This window comes from Sabethes cyaneus, chromosome 1, assembly GCF_943734655.1.
Source record: "Sabethes cyaneus chromosome 1, idSabCyanKW18_F2, whole genome shotgun sequence".
Taxonomy (NCBI): Eukaryota; Metazoa; Arthropoda; class Insecta; order Diptera; family Culicidae; genus Sabethes; species Sabethes cyaneus.
In genome coordinates, this window is record NC_071353.1 from 442,746 (window position 1) to 463,230 (window position 20,485).

Consider the following 20,485-nt stretch of genomic DNA (forward strand, 5'->3'; position numbering starts at 1 on the left):
ATTTGCATTAACTTCCTCAAGTTTATGTAACTTTTTATCAATTGCGATTGCTCGATGAAATTTATTTCCTATTTATTCAAGATATGCACATATACGTGATTAGATTTAGATTAGTTTCAAGAAATCAAATTCAATTTAAAAAATCAGAATTCTTATTTGATGACTTATGATTTTGCAAAATATGTTTCCTGAATTAGGCAGAATTATGGCGACGTTTGTCGAATCATTTATTAATCTACTCTTAGTCAATTCAATTCTTTTGTCTCACCCTGATAACGAGCCAAACATCCAACTCCAATGCCCCATGTCCGTTTACATTTTTTTTTAATATAAAAATGTACGTGTCAACAATCAATAATCAAAAAAAGGACTGTTTTCTCTGCTCGAAACGTTCTGGTATGAAAATTTGTTATTTTTTCAGTCTTCAGTCAATCCGACAGCAATTGACTTTTACTGCCGGTTTTATTATTACTTCGGCTACCGTTGTTGCCAGAGCGAAAGAGAAAAAGAGAGAGGCAGGAATCACGAAAGCAAATAATCTGATGAAAAAAAACTTGCTCGTGACGTTCAATGCTTCCAAAAAAAAAAAATGATCTCGAGGCCTAATTATCAATACCAATGTCACAGTCAATCGAAAATTTAATAACCGATCATTTATCATTGTGGCTACCGTCGCGTCGTCTCAAATAAAAAAAACCGATCAACTGTCATAAAGATGGAGGCACCGAGGAAACTTACTCGGTAAGAAGTCGTAAAGATGGTTCTGCTGTCTTCCATCGTTGCACTTAAAACGACCGAAATTGGGTATCACTGGCGATCCGCATTCAACATATTTCTTATTCTCAAACCATGCTCCATCCTCATTAGCGGTAGTATCTCTTGTTATCAGTCAACTTTCAGTCAAATTGATTTCAACGAATGTACAGTACAGCCGTTCTATTTGGAAAACGGTGACTAACTCTAACGTTAAATAATTCGAATTATTTATTCAATTTATCCAATTAAGCAACTTATCGTTTAAGTAAATTCTGAAATTATGGACTAGCTTTTAGCGACAGTCAAGAGGTGACCTTTTTAAGGTAAATAAATTCATATCCCGCATTTATTTATCCTTATTATCCTGACACGATAAAGCTCTACGATAACATGCTTTCATTTTCCTTTCATCATCTGCCTAATTACACGGTACAATATTTTGTCCTGCTAGGCTCACATCTGCCGAGAGCGGCTGACAGTAATAAATTCGATATGCGACAGGCAGCGATGGCTGCAAGATCGTCGGGGAAAGGCCTGGTGCATGTTAATGATGATGTTTCCGAACGATAGAGGCAGCATACTTCAGGTAACAAGGAGCAGTGGCAGCAGATGACCTGCTTCGGATGCCTTTCTTTTCGGCCATGCTGTTTGTTTGTTGCTGCGCAGGGATATTCATAAAAACTGCTCGAGTGCAGAGAAATGGGATCATGTTTCTCCCAGCTCCGAGGTCTCAAGTCGTAAATTATCCCGGAATGGCTTGATTCTCTACTTCATTCGATGGTGAGCCGTACAAAACTTGGATACGAGATTTCATTTGCATTGGCCGCGATTCGTTCTGCGTTTCTTTGGAATCACATTTCCATATCGACGATCAGAATTCGACTCGGCGGAAACTTGTTTCTAACGTAAAAAATTCCACCGAACCACGTACCATCGTCTATCAAGCTCTGCTGGTTCCCTGTTTGGTGGCAAAATGTTTGTCTTCACTGCGATTCGAATGTGGATCCATGATATTGACGTTAGAATTGATGCTGCTAAATATTACCAAGCACAATGGTATCTTTGAGCTTTGCAATCACAGTGTAGTTACAGTAGTATGTAGATATATTTTGAAGTGTAGCATAAAGTTATTTAAAATCAACTTTAGTTTGACTTTATAACATTAATTGTGAGAGTGAGTTTCATATTTGCATGGAGACGCAAGGTGGATGTTTGATAGTGTAATGTAAAAGATTTCAGACAAATCCCAAAAGAAATATTTAAAAAATATCGTTGTGTAATGATTCAGCTTTTTCCAATCTATGCTCTCTGGTCTCAACGATGATGGGATTAACTATTTTCCTTTGCCAGTATGGAATGGATCCATTTAGATTTGTATAATAAATTTAGATTACAGTGCGTTCACCCTCACACAGACAGAAAACTGGTTGCCTGGCTACCATCTTGCTTTTCTCCTCAGATTGCGCTGACCGGTTTCGGCGGTGGTTCTGCTGGATCTGGAGCGATTTCATGTGGGGAAAGCAAACAAACAAAGGGTGCTATTCAAGTAAAACCTAATCCGATTATAGCATTTTCGTTGGTGCAACATTCGATGAAGCTGCAGCAAGCGTTTTGAGGAACCTTTTTTTTTGTTGCCGTGCAAAGTTAGACGGAGAGGGTGAATTTGGTAGGGACTTTTGCCCAAACAAACGAGGGCAATGTTAACTGAAATATTTGAAGTTAAATCGTGGCCGCACTGAGAAAACTAATATTTATTTTCAGGAATTATTGCATCGAATTTGAACAAGCAAACCCAAGCACGTTTCTCATTTTTTTTTGGAAAGCTTTGTTTGATGACTGCGACAACTATTTTGGCGTTTGTTTAAGCGAAAACTAAATAAGATTATAAATCACTCAGGTTCGAACTGAAATGGTTTTTCGGGGGTGTACCACAACAGTGTGAGAGAATATTGAGGCCATTTTATTAACCACAAACTTTTCTTCGCGGAAATTTATCATTTCCGAATAAGTAAAACAAATTGATAGATAAATTATGTTGTTATTTGTATGTGCTTTGTTGTCGTGGTCAACGTGAATAATATAATCGATATTGTTGGAATAGCAGCTATTTGTACGAAAAAAGGTAAAAAACTCTCAAAGTAATACTAGAACTGATGCAATTAATGATGCACATTTTTAACAAAAAGCCAGCAAACTTACGCTAAATTAGAGTGAAAGGTAAGACCTATATATCAAGTACTTCCAGACAGTCAAGGGTCCATTTTGTCGTGCAATGAATACATATACTATTACTCTAGACGGAAAACTCACTGGAATGCGCACATTGAATAGTGTCTTAATGAACTACGAGAACTATTTAAGTTGTACAGTGAACATATGAAAGAAAATAAAAGCGCCGGCCAAGTATGTTCGATTGATTATACTTAACAATACAAAGATGTAAAGTTAAATGCGCCTTGCCAGTTTAACGACCAAAGACCATTACAGGTGAAGCCGTTTAGTTCGCAGCATGGACGCTGTTATCTGCGATGTTACTCAAGCGGAACGTTTTGCATACTTGGCGCATTGTATCGTTCTTCCCAAAATAGCAAATTAAACCTAATGTTTGTTTTAGTTTAAAATTGTTTTAACCCAATTAAACAGTGTAGCTTGGTACGGTGCTGCTGAACAACTGCAGTACTGATAGTTTAAGTCACATTTAAAATGTCGTCAGGTCTCTCACGTGGCTGCATCTGCATCTGTCTGCATCTCGGCAAGTACCACAACAAAGAGCGTATTGTCGATAAGAAAGCAATCAATCAGAATCAGAAAGATTATCGCAATGTACGTTTTAATTTCGCAAAAATCATGCTTGAAGACTCTAGGCATTTAACCACTGTGAAAAAACTGATATTTTGGCTCACCAAACCTTGGATCTTGGTATCGTATAGTGACAGGTATTGGGAGAACATATATAAATATAATTCGTTGAAACCTGCTTGTTTTAAGACGTTTTATGTTGTACACCTTTTTTCCCAGATATATGGGTGCATGTGCATTCCGCCGGTTTCGATTGAGTAGCAGTTTCGTTACACGATGAAGTGAAAAACTGGGTCAACTCACAGGCCGCCAATTTAAAGTCAAACTAAATTTAAAGAAGTGAAATATTAGGATACGTAAACATTCAGTATATTATAAGAAACCTTGCCACGCAATGTTCTTAAAAGCTTGGTACTACAAGTGACACAACAACCATGCGTTATCTTTTTCGCAGCCGAAGGAGGCGCGTTGTTCATTACGGTTGTAGTCTTCCATAAGCGCTACATTTATCACATTTTCAGCGATAAACGCTTTGACGGTTCTGGTCAGAGAGCTACAAATTTGTACGATGAGATTATAATTTTTCAAATTCAATAATTACTAGTTAGCGTATTTACATAGCTGCTCATACTGTAACTGTAATGTCACTTATCGCTAAAAACAAAGCTTCTTTATTCGAAACCAAAAGAAAAGGGGATGCATGGTTGTTTTTCTGTTGCACTTTGTTAAGGTTCAAATAGTCGTCTCATCAAATGTTTTTATGCCCAAAGTTATTATTCTGTTCGTTAAATTTTGAACAATGAATAGTTCTGTTATAATAAATTAACAGAATTATTATTATGCCCAGAAAATGTTCAGCGAAATCAACCAAGCTAAATAATTTTCAAAGTATTAGCGGATCAAGCAGTTTGGATCATGTGATGTACCTAATATTGCAGCTGTATCAGCGTTGCGATTTCTGACGTTTTGACATTTTTGTCTATGCATAATTGCAATGCTAAAATTGGATGGAAAAGTAGAGAACACTAAAAAAGTAATCTCTAGATCAATAGAACCACAAATACTTTAGACGAAAGCAGAAACATTTGTAACTTTACTAGATTTCTACGCACAGATGATACCGTACAGATGCAATCGTGCAACGAGTAATTATTCTTGTTATTTTCTTATTTTGCAGAGAGTAATGACAACCACTATCCATCGCTCAGAGTGAGTGATTTAATCATTCGAAAGGTAAGTGAACCTTGTTTTATGTCTTTGGATCCGATCGTTTCGAGGACTGGTTGCCGAGAGCAGTTTCTGGACTATTCCCTGCACAATATCCTAAGACTGTTATCGATATCCCGTCGATAGGGGATGCAAAATGCAGTGTCGAGCACGAAGCGAGCGAAAAAGAGTATAGTGTCTCGTTCGATGTTGAACTGTTTGCTCAAACATTGAGTAGAGAAAGATGCTAATGAATCAATTATTTCGTTTTATTACTTTCTGCGCCATCTCCTCGTCGGTCTACCGGAGATGGTTTGTTCATGGCAATGCATTGATTGTTAATACCGTTATTATTACGACGATGGAGGCAGCACTGCCGTTTGGAACGACTTAATGGAGAGTACAAAAAAGTATAACAAAATGTGTCCTGGCAATAAAATCAACCCGAGACGGCGTGACAGTACGAATTGGAAAAAATTGTCGAGTGTAAGTAAGTATGGCCATGCAACATTGTCTGCGCGAGAAAAACCCCTACTCTGCAATATATTGTTGGTGAATGCATAATTTTCTAATATCAGATGTCTAGATTTCTGCCCAATGAAAGTATCGTGGCTAACGTGAAAACTAAGCAACAGAATTAAGTTGCTAGTGATTAATGTGGCTGTCTTAAACTGGTTTCAAGTATGCCAGGCTTGTTTGTGCCCAAACACGTTATGGTCCTGAACACAAACAAAGTTGGACCGTGATTCTAGAGACTGAAAAATAACACCAACTTGCTTGAGTAACGACACACAGAAAAGTAACAAGTTTTAGAAGAAACGTCGCACGAATGTCGCTGGATTTAATTTATGACCTTACAATGCCTTTGGTTTTACCTCGCCAGTCGACTTATTTGACGCTGACGTCTGATTTGTGTCGTCGTGAACATGCATACTTCTTCTTTCCGGCACTGACAGCCATGTGAAGAGCCAAGACGTGTAAAGAATCTCAAAATATTTAATAAAATGTACAGGAACGAAGGGGACGACCAACTAGCAGCACGTCGGAGATAAAAGCATAAATGGCGACGTTGAAAATAAACATGTTGCAAGTTTTAGAAACAGAAAAATGGCCTCCACCGACTGTCAGTATTATATCCTAAACGATAAATATCGATACGTAAAAATAATAAACAGGGAAAAGTTTAGATCACTGCCTTGGAAGCCGTTTGTGTACTGTGCACGATTGTGGCAAACCGTCCTCAATAGTGTTGATGGGATGGTGTAACATGTACCTTTCATTTTTTTTTATTTGCAGAACATACCAAACATACTAGGTCGGAACAGCATTCTGGCTAGCGCGGCTTACGGTAAATACTTATCACTTCATAACTATTTTTCTTGAAATAACTCAACGTCAGACAGTAATACAATAGGCTATCAATATTGTTGGAGGATTTTACAGTATTAGATTACTAGCTCAGTTTGCACCAAGAAGAAATATGTAATCGTCGAAAATTTGAATCAATAGTTTGTCTTCACATCACGTTGGTTGCTATTGCATTGCGGTGATTAAATCCCATTGCGATGGCGTTGTCCTCCAGTTCAAACCTGCTGTCTCATGTTTCATTCGTTCCTTCGTTCGCGCAATTGATGCTAATCATCATAATTTATGTCTTTTGTGCTTTTTATCATTTTCTTCTTTCACGTACCGTGTCTCTTCTTTTATTTTCAAGTAATTTGTATTCCTGCTTGCGTATACAAGTTTTTCCATGTTTCTTTTTTCTCTGCTGGAACGCGAGTAACATTTAATACCGTTGCTGGTATTTCTGACCGTCTACCGTACGTACGCCTTACCTCTTCAGCGTCGTTAATTCAATTCAATGGTCCAACCGAGCCGCCATTTTAGTAGTCTCGTCAAGAGCGGATCTTAAAGCGGCATGGCATCAAAAGACGAGACTCATCAACAACCGAAAGAAAAAAAAAAATAAATGTAAGAAACAACGCGAAAGGCAACTCAAACGCACACAAAATGCCAATTCCGCCAAGTCGAAATTGATGATTGCAGTGGATGTGCTTTGTGTGTCTCGCCATCGCCATCCTTTTTGTGTGCTATCATTCTTCTATGAAACCGGAATTTAGCGATTTCAATCACGCTGAAACCCAAACACGCCATTTTGCGCGAGTTTCAGTAGTAGCGAACAACACACGTAGTCATTGAATGTATAAAAACTTGGAGTGATGATTTTAATTTAGCATGTTGAGATAATGCGATCCTCACTTCGTTGTTTTTATTCAAGTGTACGAAGCAAGAGACGTAGAAATGCCGACAAAAAATTGGTTAGTTCCGTAACAGACAAAGAACTCGACTGCAACTAAGTGACACAGGTCAGACGGTCAGTAGATATAACCCGCGATAAGTGGCAATCAAAAGAGCTCAGCTGCTTTTTTTTGGGTGAGACTAATTTGGAGAAAAAACCACATGTAGGTACTGACATATTCTGGTTCGAATAAAAAAAATGCAATTCAATTAGATTCAAGGATTTCAGTAGAATAGGGCTGCTTCTCTGAAGCTCGTTTCTTTGTTATTCTTACTTTTAATATTTATTGTCATCCTTTAATTTATTTTATTAGCTATAAAAGACTATAAATTTACCAAAACTAACACAAGTTAACTTTGAAACATATAGTTAAATCAATTCATACTAAACAATTTTTAATTTTATAATTGAACTGAATTATATTTGTCAGGGTTGAGAAATAAAATTGGTCATAAACGTCATTAAAAAGAGAACATAGTTTCTGAATTGGCTCATGTCGATTGTATTGCTTATGATGAAAAGCAAAGGAATCCTACTGCTCTGAAACGTCGAATTAAAATGATAATGTTTATCATTTGCTAATGTATTCTCTCATTGAGTGTCTTAGAAAAATATACAAATAGAGGAAGATGAAACTTTCTCTCTCTATTTCTGCTATTTATCGATTATTCGGCTACTTATCTTGTCTCTTGACGAATTGTGAAGCATGAAAGCGAAACAGGTATGTGTCTATAATTCACAAATAGTGGAATTTAAAGGAAAAGTTTAACATTTATCACACCAAATATTTTAAGAATATCGATTTCATGTGTCAAGAGTTGTGCAACGATGAAGGCCTTCGATGCATTTCTATGCTTTTGACTCCAAATTACGATTTGCTTTTGATTGAAAATTCCAGTAGTGTTTTTGAAAAACTCCTCTGACACCCAATAAAGTTCTGGGCCTCAAACCACTTCATCATGTGTATGACTTTCATGATATGCAAATGTTTTTCACACTAAGGAGAAAAACCACCAAACAGCTTTGCATATAACGATGTGTGAAGGTAGTTTTGTAAAATACACAAAAAAAATGTAAACTTCACTTGTATATTTGTGTTTATTAGGGCAGCCCCCCTGCAGAAACCACTTCTATTTATGTGCATGCGTTTTCCTAGGCTTACGGACTAGTAGGGATTATCCCTTAGTTAACTCCAATCAGAATCAGGAATCAGAATATTTTGGCTCAAACGGCACGCTCCCCAAAAAAAGTTAACTCCAAACGAGCGACAGCGAGTAAGGACAGCATGTACCCCACGTTTTTGCAGGTTGAAGGTCGTGAATATTTTTGACCTTTTGTGATTCGGCCATTAGATATATTATGCCATTCGTAATTTCGGCCATTTGTGTTTTGGCCATTCGTGATTCGGCCATTCGTAGGTAATCCGTTTATATATGCAACGAACTAAAGAAAGAGGCTAGTTTCTAATATTGTGCCGTGCGCAACTTTTCGAGTCCTACGCAAATTTATATTTTAATAATAATTATCCTGTACCTGTAATACATAGAAAATATGCTTGTCAAGTAAGGAGGAATACAGAGGGGAGGCATTAACAAAAAACTGGAGGTTTAAATTGCTAAATTGCATACATGTGTGGGATACGCAGAAAATAACCACGCTAACTATTTTTGCGTGGGAGTCTAAATAGGTGGAATCTCCGCAATACATCCCTAGTTAGTGCCAAAGCGCTTATTTAATCCTACACTGCTACGAGCTCTGTGTTGCCATTCTGGAATCATCTACCATCTCGAAAAGCCTGACAACTCTAAATAAACCGGTTTATTACTGGATGAATTTTAATTCATTAATTTTCAAAACCAGCATAGAGAGTCATTCTTCAAAACTTTACTCACGGCGCAAATCCTTTTTGATTTCTGTATATAACTACTCATTACATGAATTAAGTTAGAAAAAAAAGTTATACCGTCCATGTTCGTTATATTTTTGTATGATAATTATCATTGTAAGTATTGAATTTACCAAAGATAAAATTTCTGTAAAATTTCATAGCGAATTTTTGGGCAGGCATTGGGTCGGATGAATAAAACAGTTTACTCTGCCTCCTCTAGAAGATTTACTCGGAACAAGCAAAGCAAACTGTTTGAAAAACGAGCTGGTATTGTATTTATTAGCCAATGTTGGTCAATCCATGATAGTAAATACATACGAGCATTTTGCCATGTCATGCATGATTAATAATATTTGATAAAAGTTTATGATCATGGTTTCAAGTTTTTGCTTAATGTTATCATTAAATATACAGGGTGTTAGGTAGCTTAATGCAGATATTTCAGGGGTTGATAGTGTATCATATTTGATGAAAAAAATCCTTCTACGCATATGGCTAAATCTCAATCGTTACAGAGTTATTGAATATTTTTAGTTTTCGGTTCTGTTTACCTTAAATTAGCTGTGGTACAAAAACTATGCTAGTTAGCTCAATTCGGCTACTTTCGTTTGAAAGCTGAGAAAATTTTATACTGAAAATTTACTTTGAATCTCCTCCTATGAGATTTAGTAACTTTTTAGAAGCTAAAAGGTTTGAAATAAGTGTTTCTCAAGGCATTTTATCGAATTTCTCCTAAAATCCTGCGATAAAACTGATTACTGTTATTCACCAATTTAAAGCTTTAGTACCGTTATATAATTCGTTCTTTGGAGTAAAACATCTATCTCTTTTAGTTTCGTTGCAATTTCAATTTCAAAACCGTTCGTTTAAGGTTTTGGGTGTTGAATTAGTATCTGAAAACTGCCCGAACTCATACATCACGCATAGCACACTAGATCAACGCGTGCGACGGACACGGTTAGACGCCTATGCAAAGCACTTTCGAAACTTCTCGAGTCTCTCTGGGACATTTCTAAAAACGATTGAAGTATTTAAATGTATTCCCCGGAATCACTCGCGGACATTCACCTTTGTTGTGGCTTCGCTAATTATGTAGCAACGACAGCCCAGCAGGAGTATGGTGGTAGATTTTCTGATCGTCGGATACCTAATGCAAGTAAGTGAACAAAAATCCAGAAGTGTTCGTTTTTGTTGCACTAAACTATTTTAATGCAGAGACGTCTAAGACAACGTACCGTCGCTTCCGAGAAGGAACGTTGTTTTCAACGAAGCTTCGAGGGAAACCTCAGTCTCATCAGTATCAGTGGCGTCAGCGATTGATCATAAAATTTGGCGTATCGTGGGAAATGATTGCAAGACAAGCATAAGGCAAATTGCGGCACAGTTCCTTGTCACCATGGTGGTGTGGAGCGTGCTGAACCAGGTAAAAATGCATCCTTTCCACTCTAAAGGTTCAAAAGCTGCTGCCAGAGAATAAACCTAAGTGGCTTGAGTTTTGCAAGATTATGCATTCAAAAATGGGGGCGAACCCTCAATTTATGAATAACATTGTTGGTGTTTTTCATACGTGTCAGACTGTGTTCATCGCACGCGGTAATCTAGTGTGCTATGCGTGATGTTGATGAGTTCGAGCAGTTTTCAGATACTAATTCACCTAAAACCATGCGGTAAAAATGAAATTGCAATGAAACTAAAAGAGATAATTGTTTTATGTCGAAGAGCGAATTGTAGAACGGTACTAGAGCTTTAAATTGGTGAATCAGGAGGATCACACATTTTTAGGAGAAATTCGATAAAAATGCCTTGAGAAACACTTATTTCAAAGCTTTTTGCTTCTAAAAAGTTACTAAATCTTATGAAGTAGGATCAATTTTCAGTAAAAAATTTTCTCAGCTTTCGAATGAAAGTAATAGAATTGAGCAAGGTAGCATATTTTTGGATCTAACTAAAAAAGTTAATAACTGTGTAACGATTGAGATCTGGCCATATGCCACTCCCTAAAATATCTGTATTAAGCTACCTAACACCCTGTATAGTATCATTATAATATAATAATATCAAAAAAATAAGCAAAGCCTTAGGCTTAAACGTCTTTCTAAGACTTGACCCTTCCTTATCGGGACAAACTTCGCAACCGGCTGTTAGAGTACAGGACAATTAAGGGGCTAGTGCAAAAATCCTACTGATTCTATCTAGCAGCACCGCCTAGCCGAGATTCGAACATACGACGACTGGCTTGTTAGACAATAATATCAAATAATCATGGGCAAATTTCAAAAATCAAAGTCAATTAAACAGAAACAGAACATGAGCGAATCTATCGAACAATAAAATATTTGCTATCGTGTTTCTACAACTACGAGCGGACTGAAAGTTTTCCCATATGCATTATTTTTAGACCTTATTTTTAGGACCGTTAATATCATGTTTAGATCCAGAATCTTTCATTTCAACAAAGAACAAGTCTGTCATCACCTTTACGCACTGTTTCACACACACAGCAAGATCATAAAGAAATTTGTACAATAATATCATCTACAGGACCCTAAACACGGCTACCTTTTCCGAGGAAAGGAAGGGTCTTGAGAAATATGCTGCACAGTAATAAATTGATAAATTATGGTTTATACGTGTATGCATGTCCATTAGTGTTTTATACTTTTACGGCATGGTTGATCAGTTAAGGGGACCGTGTTTGATAAACATATCCATACTTACTTTTATGTATAGAAGAAGAAATTGGTTCTTCGGGTGCAATAGTCAATTTGCGGAAAATTATCAAACTAGTATCAAAACAAAAGGAAAATATTTTATTACTTCGTTTATTAGCCGGCATCCAATAGGTTTGTTTTCTGCTCTTTGCTTGATACCGCTGACAGGAGTAATAGCTGCTACATAACTGAAGTGTTGGTAACATTTTAATTGTTGCATTAATGACTAAATCATAAACAAACTTTTATTCGCAAAAAAGATAATAGGAATAAATAGCGTCAAAGAACAGACGGTTGGAAGTAATTTTCTTGAGGAAGCAGCAAATTGTTAGTTGCGAGGCGAATTATGACTTGGCTGATGTAGGATGAGTATCGATATGATGTACATGTGTCCAGTTTTTGCTTCGGAGGTGTTAGTTAAGTTTCCAGTCGCGAGATGGCTTGCCATGGGGAGCCAAAAGTTTCCGTGCTTTCCCACAGTGAACACAATGTAATGAAGGAATAGCGCAAACCGTGTAAATACTATACCGTATGATACAAACCGCAGCTCGCGGTTTTATGTATGGACTTCGCAGGAGAGCACCGAGAGCGCGCACGCGTATTACGCAAGGTACGTCAAGGAACGGCTCTCGCGATCGCGATGGGCGCAGTGGGTTGTATGCTACGTGTGTTCTCTCGCGCGGCCGCCTGCTATGCTATTGTCGTAGAGAACGATACACGCATACCCTCTTCGGTGGAAATATTGTTACATGCTATAGTGTTAGCATAACGAAAAAGAAAAAAAAAATGAAAAAAAAAAAAAAACGCAGAGGGATATGCGAGTCGAAAGAGAGTGTAAGCATACGAGTCAATGTAGTTTACACGGTATAAGTTTTCTTTTCCACTTTGCTCTCCTGCACCGAGACAGTCCTTCGGTCCCCTTGCCTAATCGGTCGATACGTTCATACGTCCATCCGTGTACAACGCGCGACGTTTGATCACAATGAACAGACACTGAGACACGGACCGACTGTTGTTCAACATTCGAAGATTTGTTTTTCAGTGTAAGACTGAACCTCTCCAAGTTAAGACACAATCGAAGCATCTCGACGGATCTTTTCGCGCTCACGTGAGGAAGTGTGGAGTGTCGTAGTGCATAATCGCTATAAGCTCCACCGTGTGGCGCAGAGTGTCCGGTGTTTCGAGTTCATAGCTAGAGCGTGTGGTACGTCGCGGAGGTATTCTGTCGTTAGTTTATCGAAAGAACGTAAGGGAAAACGTCGTGGACTCTGCTACTCGTCTTGGTCGTATCTGCGTCGCCTTTGCCGTTTCCGTGCCGACTGTGTTTAATGCACACTCCCCTCTTTCCTTGATCTACAGATAGTGTTGGGGGGAAGAAGAAACTTGAAAGGCAGCATTTTTTGGGTTGCTCTTTTCAATAGCGACGAATCGTAGCCGATTGCCGAAGCGAGTGGACAAGTGATTTTTGCTTTTTTTTTGGAAGCATCAGTGATCTTTCGAAATTATGTATGTGCGTTGATGTAACTCCTAAGACAACTTTCGTCCTTGAGCAAGCAAGAATACTAAGTGCAATGAGACCAAGTAACTAATAACTGTAAAAATCCAAATTGTTAAAAAACAAAAAGAATACGTCGTGTGAAGAACAAGCTGAAAGTATTTTTCCCTTTCTATTTCAACCTTTTTGGCGCAAACAAAAACCTTCCCTCGCCAACGAATTGTGATCAACCTGTCGTCCCAACGTCATAATCGTCGTCATCGCATCGCTACATACTGTGAATCATCGCCGTCGTAAAATGATAATAATAAAAATAAAATAAAATCATAAAAAATCTATGTTTGGTGTGTGAAACAAAAATAAAATAAATGTGTTTTGTATACATCGGTGCTAAATGCTGATCGATTGATTTATGATTATCGAATATCAATAATAACAATTTGTCGTCATCGTGTAAATTGTGAACCCGAACTTGATCTCATAAAATCGTTTGTTGTTGTGGTCTGTGCAAATAAAACCGAACCTGAATCGAAAAATCGAACCTGATCGATTTGACTGAACGACTCGCGGCGACACCTCGCTGATCCCGATTGGGATATAATTTTTTGTGTAACGGTTTAAAAAAATCTGCAAAAATTACGATCACTTTGTTAAACCATCCACATCACACCTCTGACCTGGCGTGCGCAATATACCACGATCCCCACGATGTCACGGCAGGGTCGCACGCTGCTGCCGGGGCCTGGTGGGGGCAGCACTCCCATTCGGTGCACACGGCCGGTGCTGCCATGTACGAGGACCCTTCCGGGGGTCAAACAAGTGTTGGCGGCCGGAGTCCACCGTCTCTGCAAAATACCACCCATAGCTCAAACCATATCGTGCAACAGCAGCAGCAGCAGCAAAGTCAACAACAGGCTGCAGCACAACAGCAACAGCAAGCACCAGCACAGGTGCCATCACAGGTTACATCGCAGCAAACAAACTCTTCTTCGGCCGGCCAGCAGAACAGTTCTGTTGTGTCCTCCCAGACTCAGATTGTTGCACCTTCAACGGCTAGCGAATCTCCTGCCAGCGTGAGCTCCCAACCTTCAGGTAATTAGTTGCTATTTTGTTTATACTTTATATTTTACGACTTCATTTCGTACTGTTTTAGCTGTATCACTCAGTTACAGTTTCCTATTTCTCTGCTTTAACCTTAAAACTTATGTTGTAGAGTTTCACTAACAAAATTTAGAATGTGCTTCTACTTATTATTCTCGCAAAATCAATCAACTCTTTTTAATTGTCAAATTTTAAAACCACCCAATTCCTCGTTATACAACATTAACATCAGGCCCTATTCATATACCAGCAAAACGTCCAGCATTCGAGACCGATTCGTCCCGTCTGCGGCACTCCTATCCATGGGGCTACGACTCGGGTGCCGATTCAGCGTATCATCCACAGTATGGACCGTACGGGCTGGGAGCCGACATCAAGCCCATGTACTACCCGGGATATCCAACCGAGGCCAACTTTCAACCAGTGAGTTTTGCACCTTACCCCAGAGAAAATTTGCAAGTGTAATCTGTTTTCTAGCTCGTAAGAACTCGTTGAACTCGTCTTTTACGGTACATTTTATTTATTTTCAGTATCATTTCGCTTTTTATAATTTAATTTTACATACCTATGCAAGGAAAAATTGCATTTAACTGCATTGAATTAATTCATAATTCATAAGTCGTGATATTTTTTTTAAATCCCATCAACTTCTAAATTAATATGGTTTGACGCAAAATAATTGCTTGAATATTAAATACATTTTTAATACAGCACACTTCAGGTTAATCACACAAAAATAGAATTGACCGACATAAAATCGGAAGGTTTCCTCAGTAACATAACTGTTTTTATGCGTTTTACAAAAACGTTTTAATCATCAAACATTGAATTATTTCAGTGAACGGATTAATGGTTCGGATGGCATAATTTTTACAATGATCAGAAGAGTTATTCAAAGTTTAAATTTGATCTACTCTTAAATTTGTGAGTTCAAAAAAGATCCAATTGTTCATTAAATTTTCAATATGTATTGTTGGAAATGTGTTAAAGCAAAAATTATAAAATTCGTGTGTTATTAGTAAATAATAATTCCAATTTTACCGCTTTTTAGAGTTTTTTTTTATTAACCCTACTTCTATTAAAAGGGTTAACTTTGCAGTAAGACTGTTTTCGCTATAAGTTTAATAACCATTTAAGGATGGGCTATTTTTATTCAATTTTCCGCAATGTGAATCAGTTTTGATCACATTTTGTGTGTAAAAACATTGTAGAAATGGATCTCACCTTTAGGTTTCTGAAAATTGCAACCACATTGGAGTTAGTCAGTTTAGATATACATTTTGAGTTCATCAAATATCCTCAATTAAAAATAAGAATAAACGAGCTTACAAATATATTTTTGAATTTATCCATTTCTAACAGAAATACTATTTGAAACCAATATTTCCCATATTTTATATCCTTTTCTTTTATTTCCTCACAGCATCATTACTACCCAAAGTACGAACCTGATGCGTACATCGCGTCCAGTGAACGTACTCGGGCAGTGACGGCGGACGCTCCTTCGATACAATCTAGTTACGATACGTACAATTCTACGGGACTCCGGCCGTACAGTGAAACATATCCCACTCCCGGTAAGTTTTAAGTGAATAATTAAATAAAAAAAAAACAAAAATTTACACCATTAGTCTCTGCAAGATTGTTGCAGAGTTAACAACTGCTAACCTAACTGAAGTTAGGTCTTTATTAGAACCAAAATTATGCAATGCAATAATTTGTCCAAGGAACCTCACTCACTGTATATCGAGGCAACGATAAGCTGACTACCGCACAAGCATCAGAATGTGTCCAAAGCAGTCATTACCAAAACGGAAGCTGGTGATAATTACTGCGTGAGAGTTTTTAATGATGATCGTTTGTCGTTAAAATGCTTTTATTATGATTCCATTACTTGGGAAAATGTCGAGACAGTTTCTGTCATCGGCTATATAATACCGGTTACCGGACTGATATCGCCCGAGTACTGCTTTTCAGCTCAGTACAATGCTAATAGCAAGCATTTTTTTGCTTGAATAATTCATTTCGATTCAGAGTCGATCTTGCATTACCATTCGAGAACGATTTCCCAAATGGCCAGCCAATGTCTGGGGAGGTGAAGATGGTGGCAATGCCTTCCACATGCGAACAGGAACATGAGATACTGAACGGCATTTTCAGTACCATCTCGGACCGAGTGGTAGAACGAAACGGGAAATGGGTGAAAATTGTGCCTTGCGCAGACGGTCCCATTTTCTCGTTCATACCAAATAGCTGGGATTTGGAAATAAACTTGGAATGAATTTTGATTTCAGTTCTGTTGAGCAGAATCGAACCGAATGCGAATGCGATTGTTTGTCTAACTATTCAACTAACTATATGTGTTCAATATTACATTATCTAAAAGTATTGAAATTTGAAAATAATAATCATCTGTATTTAATTTAGATTTTTATTTAAGATGTTGAAATCATATTTTTGAAACTTGCAATTATGAATCCGTTAGGAACGGACATGCAGTTATTATTTATTGACTCTCTGATTTGCTCTGGTGCATTGTGTACTTGTTCTACTGTTTGTGTTTATTTTAGCTACTGTATACGAAAACGAGATTTGATGCAGACATTCTTTAACGCCGCTTTCCCGGGAAAACTCCATTGATATATCGTACCACTGTTTACATTTTGAAACGGTGTTTCGATGCCATCGAATGGACTAGATTTCCTGTTTATCCATTCCGGGGTGGAGCCGGTTAGTAAACCAGCACTCCATTTCCATTGGTTGCCGGTTGGTCGATTGACTTCGAAATAGACTAATAAACTGAATGAAATCTCCATGTAGAATATAATAGAATTTTTAATTGTTACAGGGAACTTGTGAATAATTTAGTGGGTTATACCTAACGAATAACTCGAACATTACATCGTATTTTTTGAAAACACGACAACAATGCATTATACATACTATTATCTTCTATGTTATCCTATCCACGAAGATAAGTGCTAATAATGCAAATTTGTGTCACAATCGGAAGTGGCTATTTAACCTAAGCTATACCGGAGATAATTGTTAATCTATTACCAGAAGGTAACTAAGTTTCACTGCCACACCTGATAGAACCTTATGAATTAGATAATTTTGTTCAACTTGTACCAAAACTGGACACCTGTTGGGTGATTACTACGCTCACAATGTTTAATAACCAATTTACTAACCATAACAAACCTCTCGCTCCCACAAACCGGTGCTCATCACTTCCTCAGCACTACGCTCGTTATTGGGTTTAATTGCTAGCTCGCAAACGATGTAACAACAAACACTTTTTTTATTGAAATTATGGCAATTAATTTAATTTTTATGTTTGGCAATAATTCATAAAAAGATCGTTTAAGCTGAAGCCACAAAGCAGTAGCGGCAGCAACAGTAGCAGCAACAGCAGCAGCAGCAACAACAGCAGCAACAGCAAAGCTGTCTCGAGAAAATACACTGCGTTTGTGATGTAAAAACTGGGCAAAAATATTCAAGGTTGTGTATACTACAAAAGTTGCATTCATTGCTGTGTCAAAACATGTACCTACGTATTGGTGTGTTTTGCTATTGGGTGACCGCGGAGGCCGGCAACATTCCGATTCTGCTGTTTTTATGATCAAGCCGAAACATTTATTGTTACAGCCTGTTTATTGTCTGTTCGTTTAGTAGAGTATCCCCTTTCTCAACTTAACATTGAGAGTGGAAAAAGGTTTAGCCAGAAAGAAGCTACCAATATTCGCACTGCGATGACAAATGATCGCGGTAAGGGATGCTCAGAGACAGGTGATAATCACGTTTATGAGCTAGCCTTTAATGAATGATTGAATTGTTAAATTAATTTATCGCTCGCTCGCGGATGAGCATGAGATGAGGTTTTCGTGTGCCACTGAATAAATGGGCTATTCAAGAACCTATATCGTTAAAATGGCCATTAAAGAGAGAAATGGCTTTTTCAAATGACCGTCACTTATAGGTTGCGGAAGCTTTATTGGCTGGGTTATATTGGTCTTGTTTTGACGGCGAAGAAGCGGTGATTTTTTCACCCACTTTTTGTTTTGCTCTACCGGTTCGGTTGCTGAATTAGGCATGATCGTTATTCACGCGACGCTAGCGTATGCTACTTTGTAGTAAAATTGCACCTTCAACTGAACCGCCGAACTAGTGTGAACTACTAAAAAAACCTACCTACCTACTGATGGTAATCAGCTCATTAATGGTCTGTTTGTTATTTTTTCTTCATTTTCATGGCTTCGATTGTGGATACATAAACTACAGTTGGTTCCAGTCTTTCCGTGGGAGTAAGCGGTGTAGGTTCCTGTACACCTTCCAACCCGCTCGAATGGACTGGCAATGTGACGGTGCGGAAGAAGCGAAAACCCTACTCAAAATTCCAGACACTCGAACTGGAGAAGGAGTTCCTATTCAATGCCTATGTTTCCAAGCAGAAACGATGGGAGTTGGCCCGCAATTTGAATCTTACAGAACGACAAGTAAGTTTTTTTTCTCTCTCTCTCTAATCTACTGACGATTTGGAAACAATCAGTAAAACAATTTCTTTGTAGGTTAAGATATGGTTCCAAAATCGGCGGATGAAAAACAAGAAAAACTCTCAACGACAGGCAGCACAAGCCAACAGTAGCAGTAGTAGCAGCTCCAGTCATAATCATGCACAGCAACAGTCACATCACAATCCGCATCATCTAAATCTAGGGCTGGGCATGCCTCTGCACGGTTCGAAAATGCATCAGTGACCCTTGGAGCATCATCAGGACGACGCCAATGGACAGCTGAAGATGGAAATGTGTGACGTCCCGACCGCACCAATGTGCAACCACATCCCGCACCCTCACTTGATCAATTATCATCATTAAGTTGAGTTGAGATTGGTGCGCAAGTGAGGATGGAGGCGAATGGTGTTTCACGATGAGCATAAAATGAAGCTCCCCTTGATAATACGTAACAAATGCGCTATTAATAACGTGCAAGCAAGGCCACCAATATACAGCTTCTGCCGAGTGTCGTCTATGCGTGGAAAAGGATTACTAAACCATATATTTAATATGTAGATCATATTGTATGTAAATAGTACAAGTAAGCTGAATTGAGTGAGGTTAGGAAAGATTGCGGAGGAAAACTTTTCTTCTAAAATCTTACAGAGAGGACAGAAGAAACGCAAAGTTAGTGATTAAAAAAAACGACACGGTAAAATTCATTGCTTGAAAATTAAGATAAAAATTGAGACTAGCGGATATGAATAGGGAAAATTTTCTTTCCTTGCCTATTATTAAATGTACAAGAGGAAAATTTAATGAAGGCAAAATCATGTGATTATAATTTTAGTTGAGTAACACCGGTCCTTCCGTTTCTTCTCTCTTGCGCAGTCAACCAGTGGTAGAGTTTCTTAGCCTAATTTTGTTGCTCAGTTTTTTTAGTTAAAGCTAAAATAGTTTATAGCCTAGTACTTTTTGTCGTGATTTTTTCGATATCATTACCAAATGTGTAAATCTGTTGAATGAGTTGGGAAACAGTGGGTAACTAAAAGCAGGTTCTTGTATTAGTTTTATAATATGAGTTGACAAAGAAGAGTTTAATGTTCCTGTTGTTTCGATCCGTAACCGTTCTTGTGAGTACATTGTTTGGCTGATCGTAAGCAATGCTCATCTGGATGAAAAAAGAAAAAATGTATGCTCGTCATCCGGCTTACCATAGCTTACAGCAAAAATAATGGTTTCATCAAAAATATCGATTACAGTTTTTCGCATCAACGAGTTGTTATTCAGTTGGTTTCAATTAAATTGTGTTCAGTTATAACTGTTTTGCTCATTTATACACACATTGCTGCTCTTTCTACGAAACGAAACCAAAATAATCAAAAGTGTGAACAGTGACTCCTGAACAGTTGGAGTGAGAATCTTTCATACTGCCTCATTACTTTTTTCAGTTGGATTGTTAAAAGAGAGTTTACTTACTGTCCTGTTAAAATTTAAGAAAACTACCGGGATGATTGCAAATTTCTTTTACAGTGAAAAAGTTTCTAATTTATGTAATTTTATTTGTATATATACCATATGGCTAGCGGTAATTTCGATATAATATAAATAAATCTAGTAATAAGCGTAATAGTGCTAAAGTAGTGTTATGTATTTCCAGACGAAGAAAAAATCTCTAATGAAATCGAAACAGAGCATAGCATCACATTTCATAGATATAGCCAACAATAC

The 20,485-nt window shown here is 37.8% G+C and overlaps 1 protein-coding gene across 1 annotated transcript; it reads left to right on the plus strand.

Moving 5' to 3' along the window:
- The first annotated feature begins 3,284 nt into the window (after nt 1-3,284).
- LOC128743806 (homeobox protein abdominal-B) lies at nt 3,285-19,015 on the plus strand. The gene is made up of 8 exons (XM_053840482.1): nt 3,285-3,302; nt 4,735-4,788; nt 6,058-6,109; nt 13,875-14,246; nt 14,506-14,678; nt 15,679-15,832; nt 18,540-18,754; nt 18,827-19,015. The coding sequence occupies exons 1-8, from the start codon at nt 3,285-3,287 to the stop codon at nt 19,013-19,015; spliced, it is 1,227 nt and encodes a 408-aa protein (XP_053696457.1).
- The last annotated feature ends 1,470 nt before the right edge of the window (nt 19,016-20,485 follow it).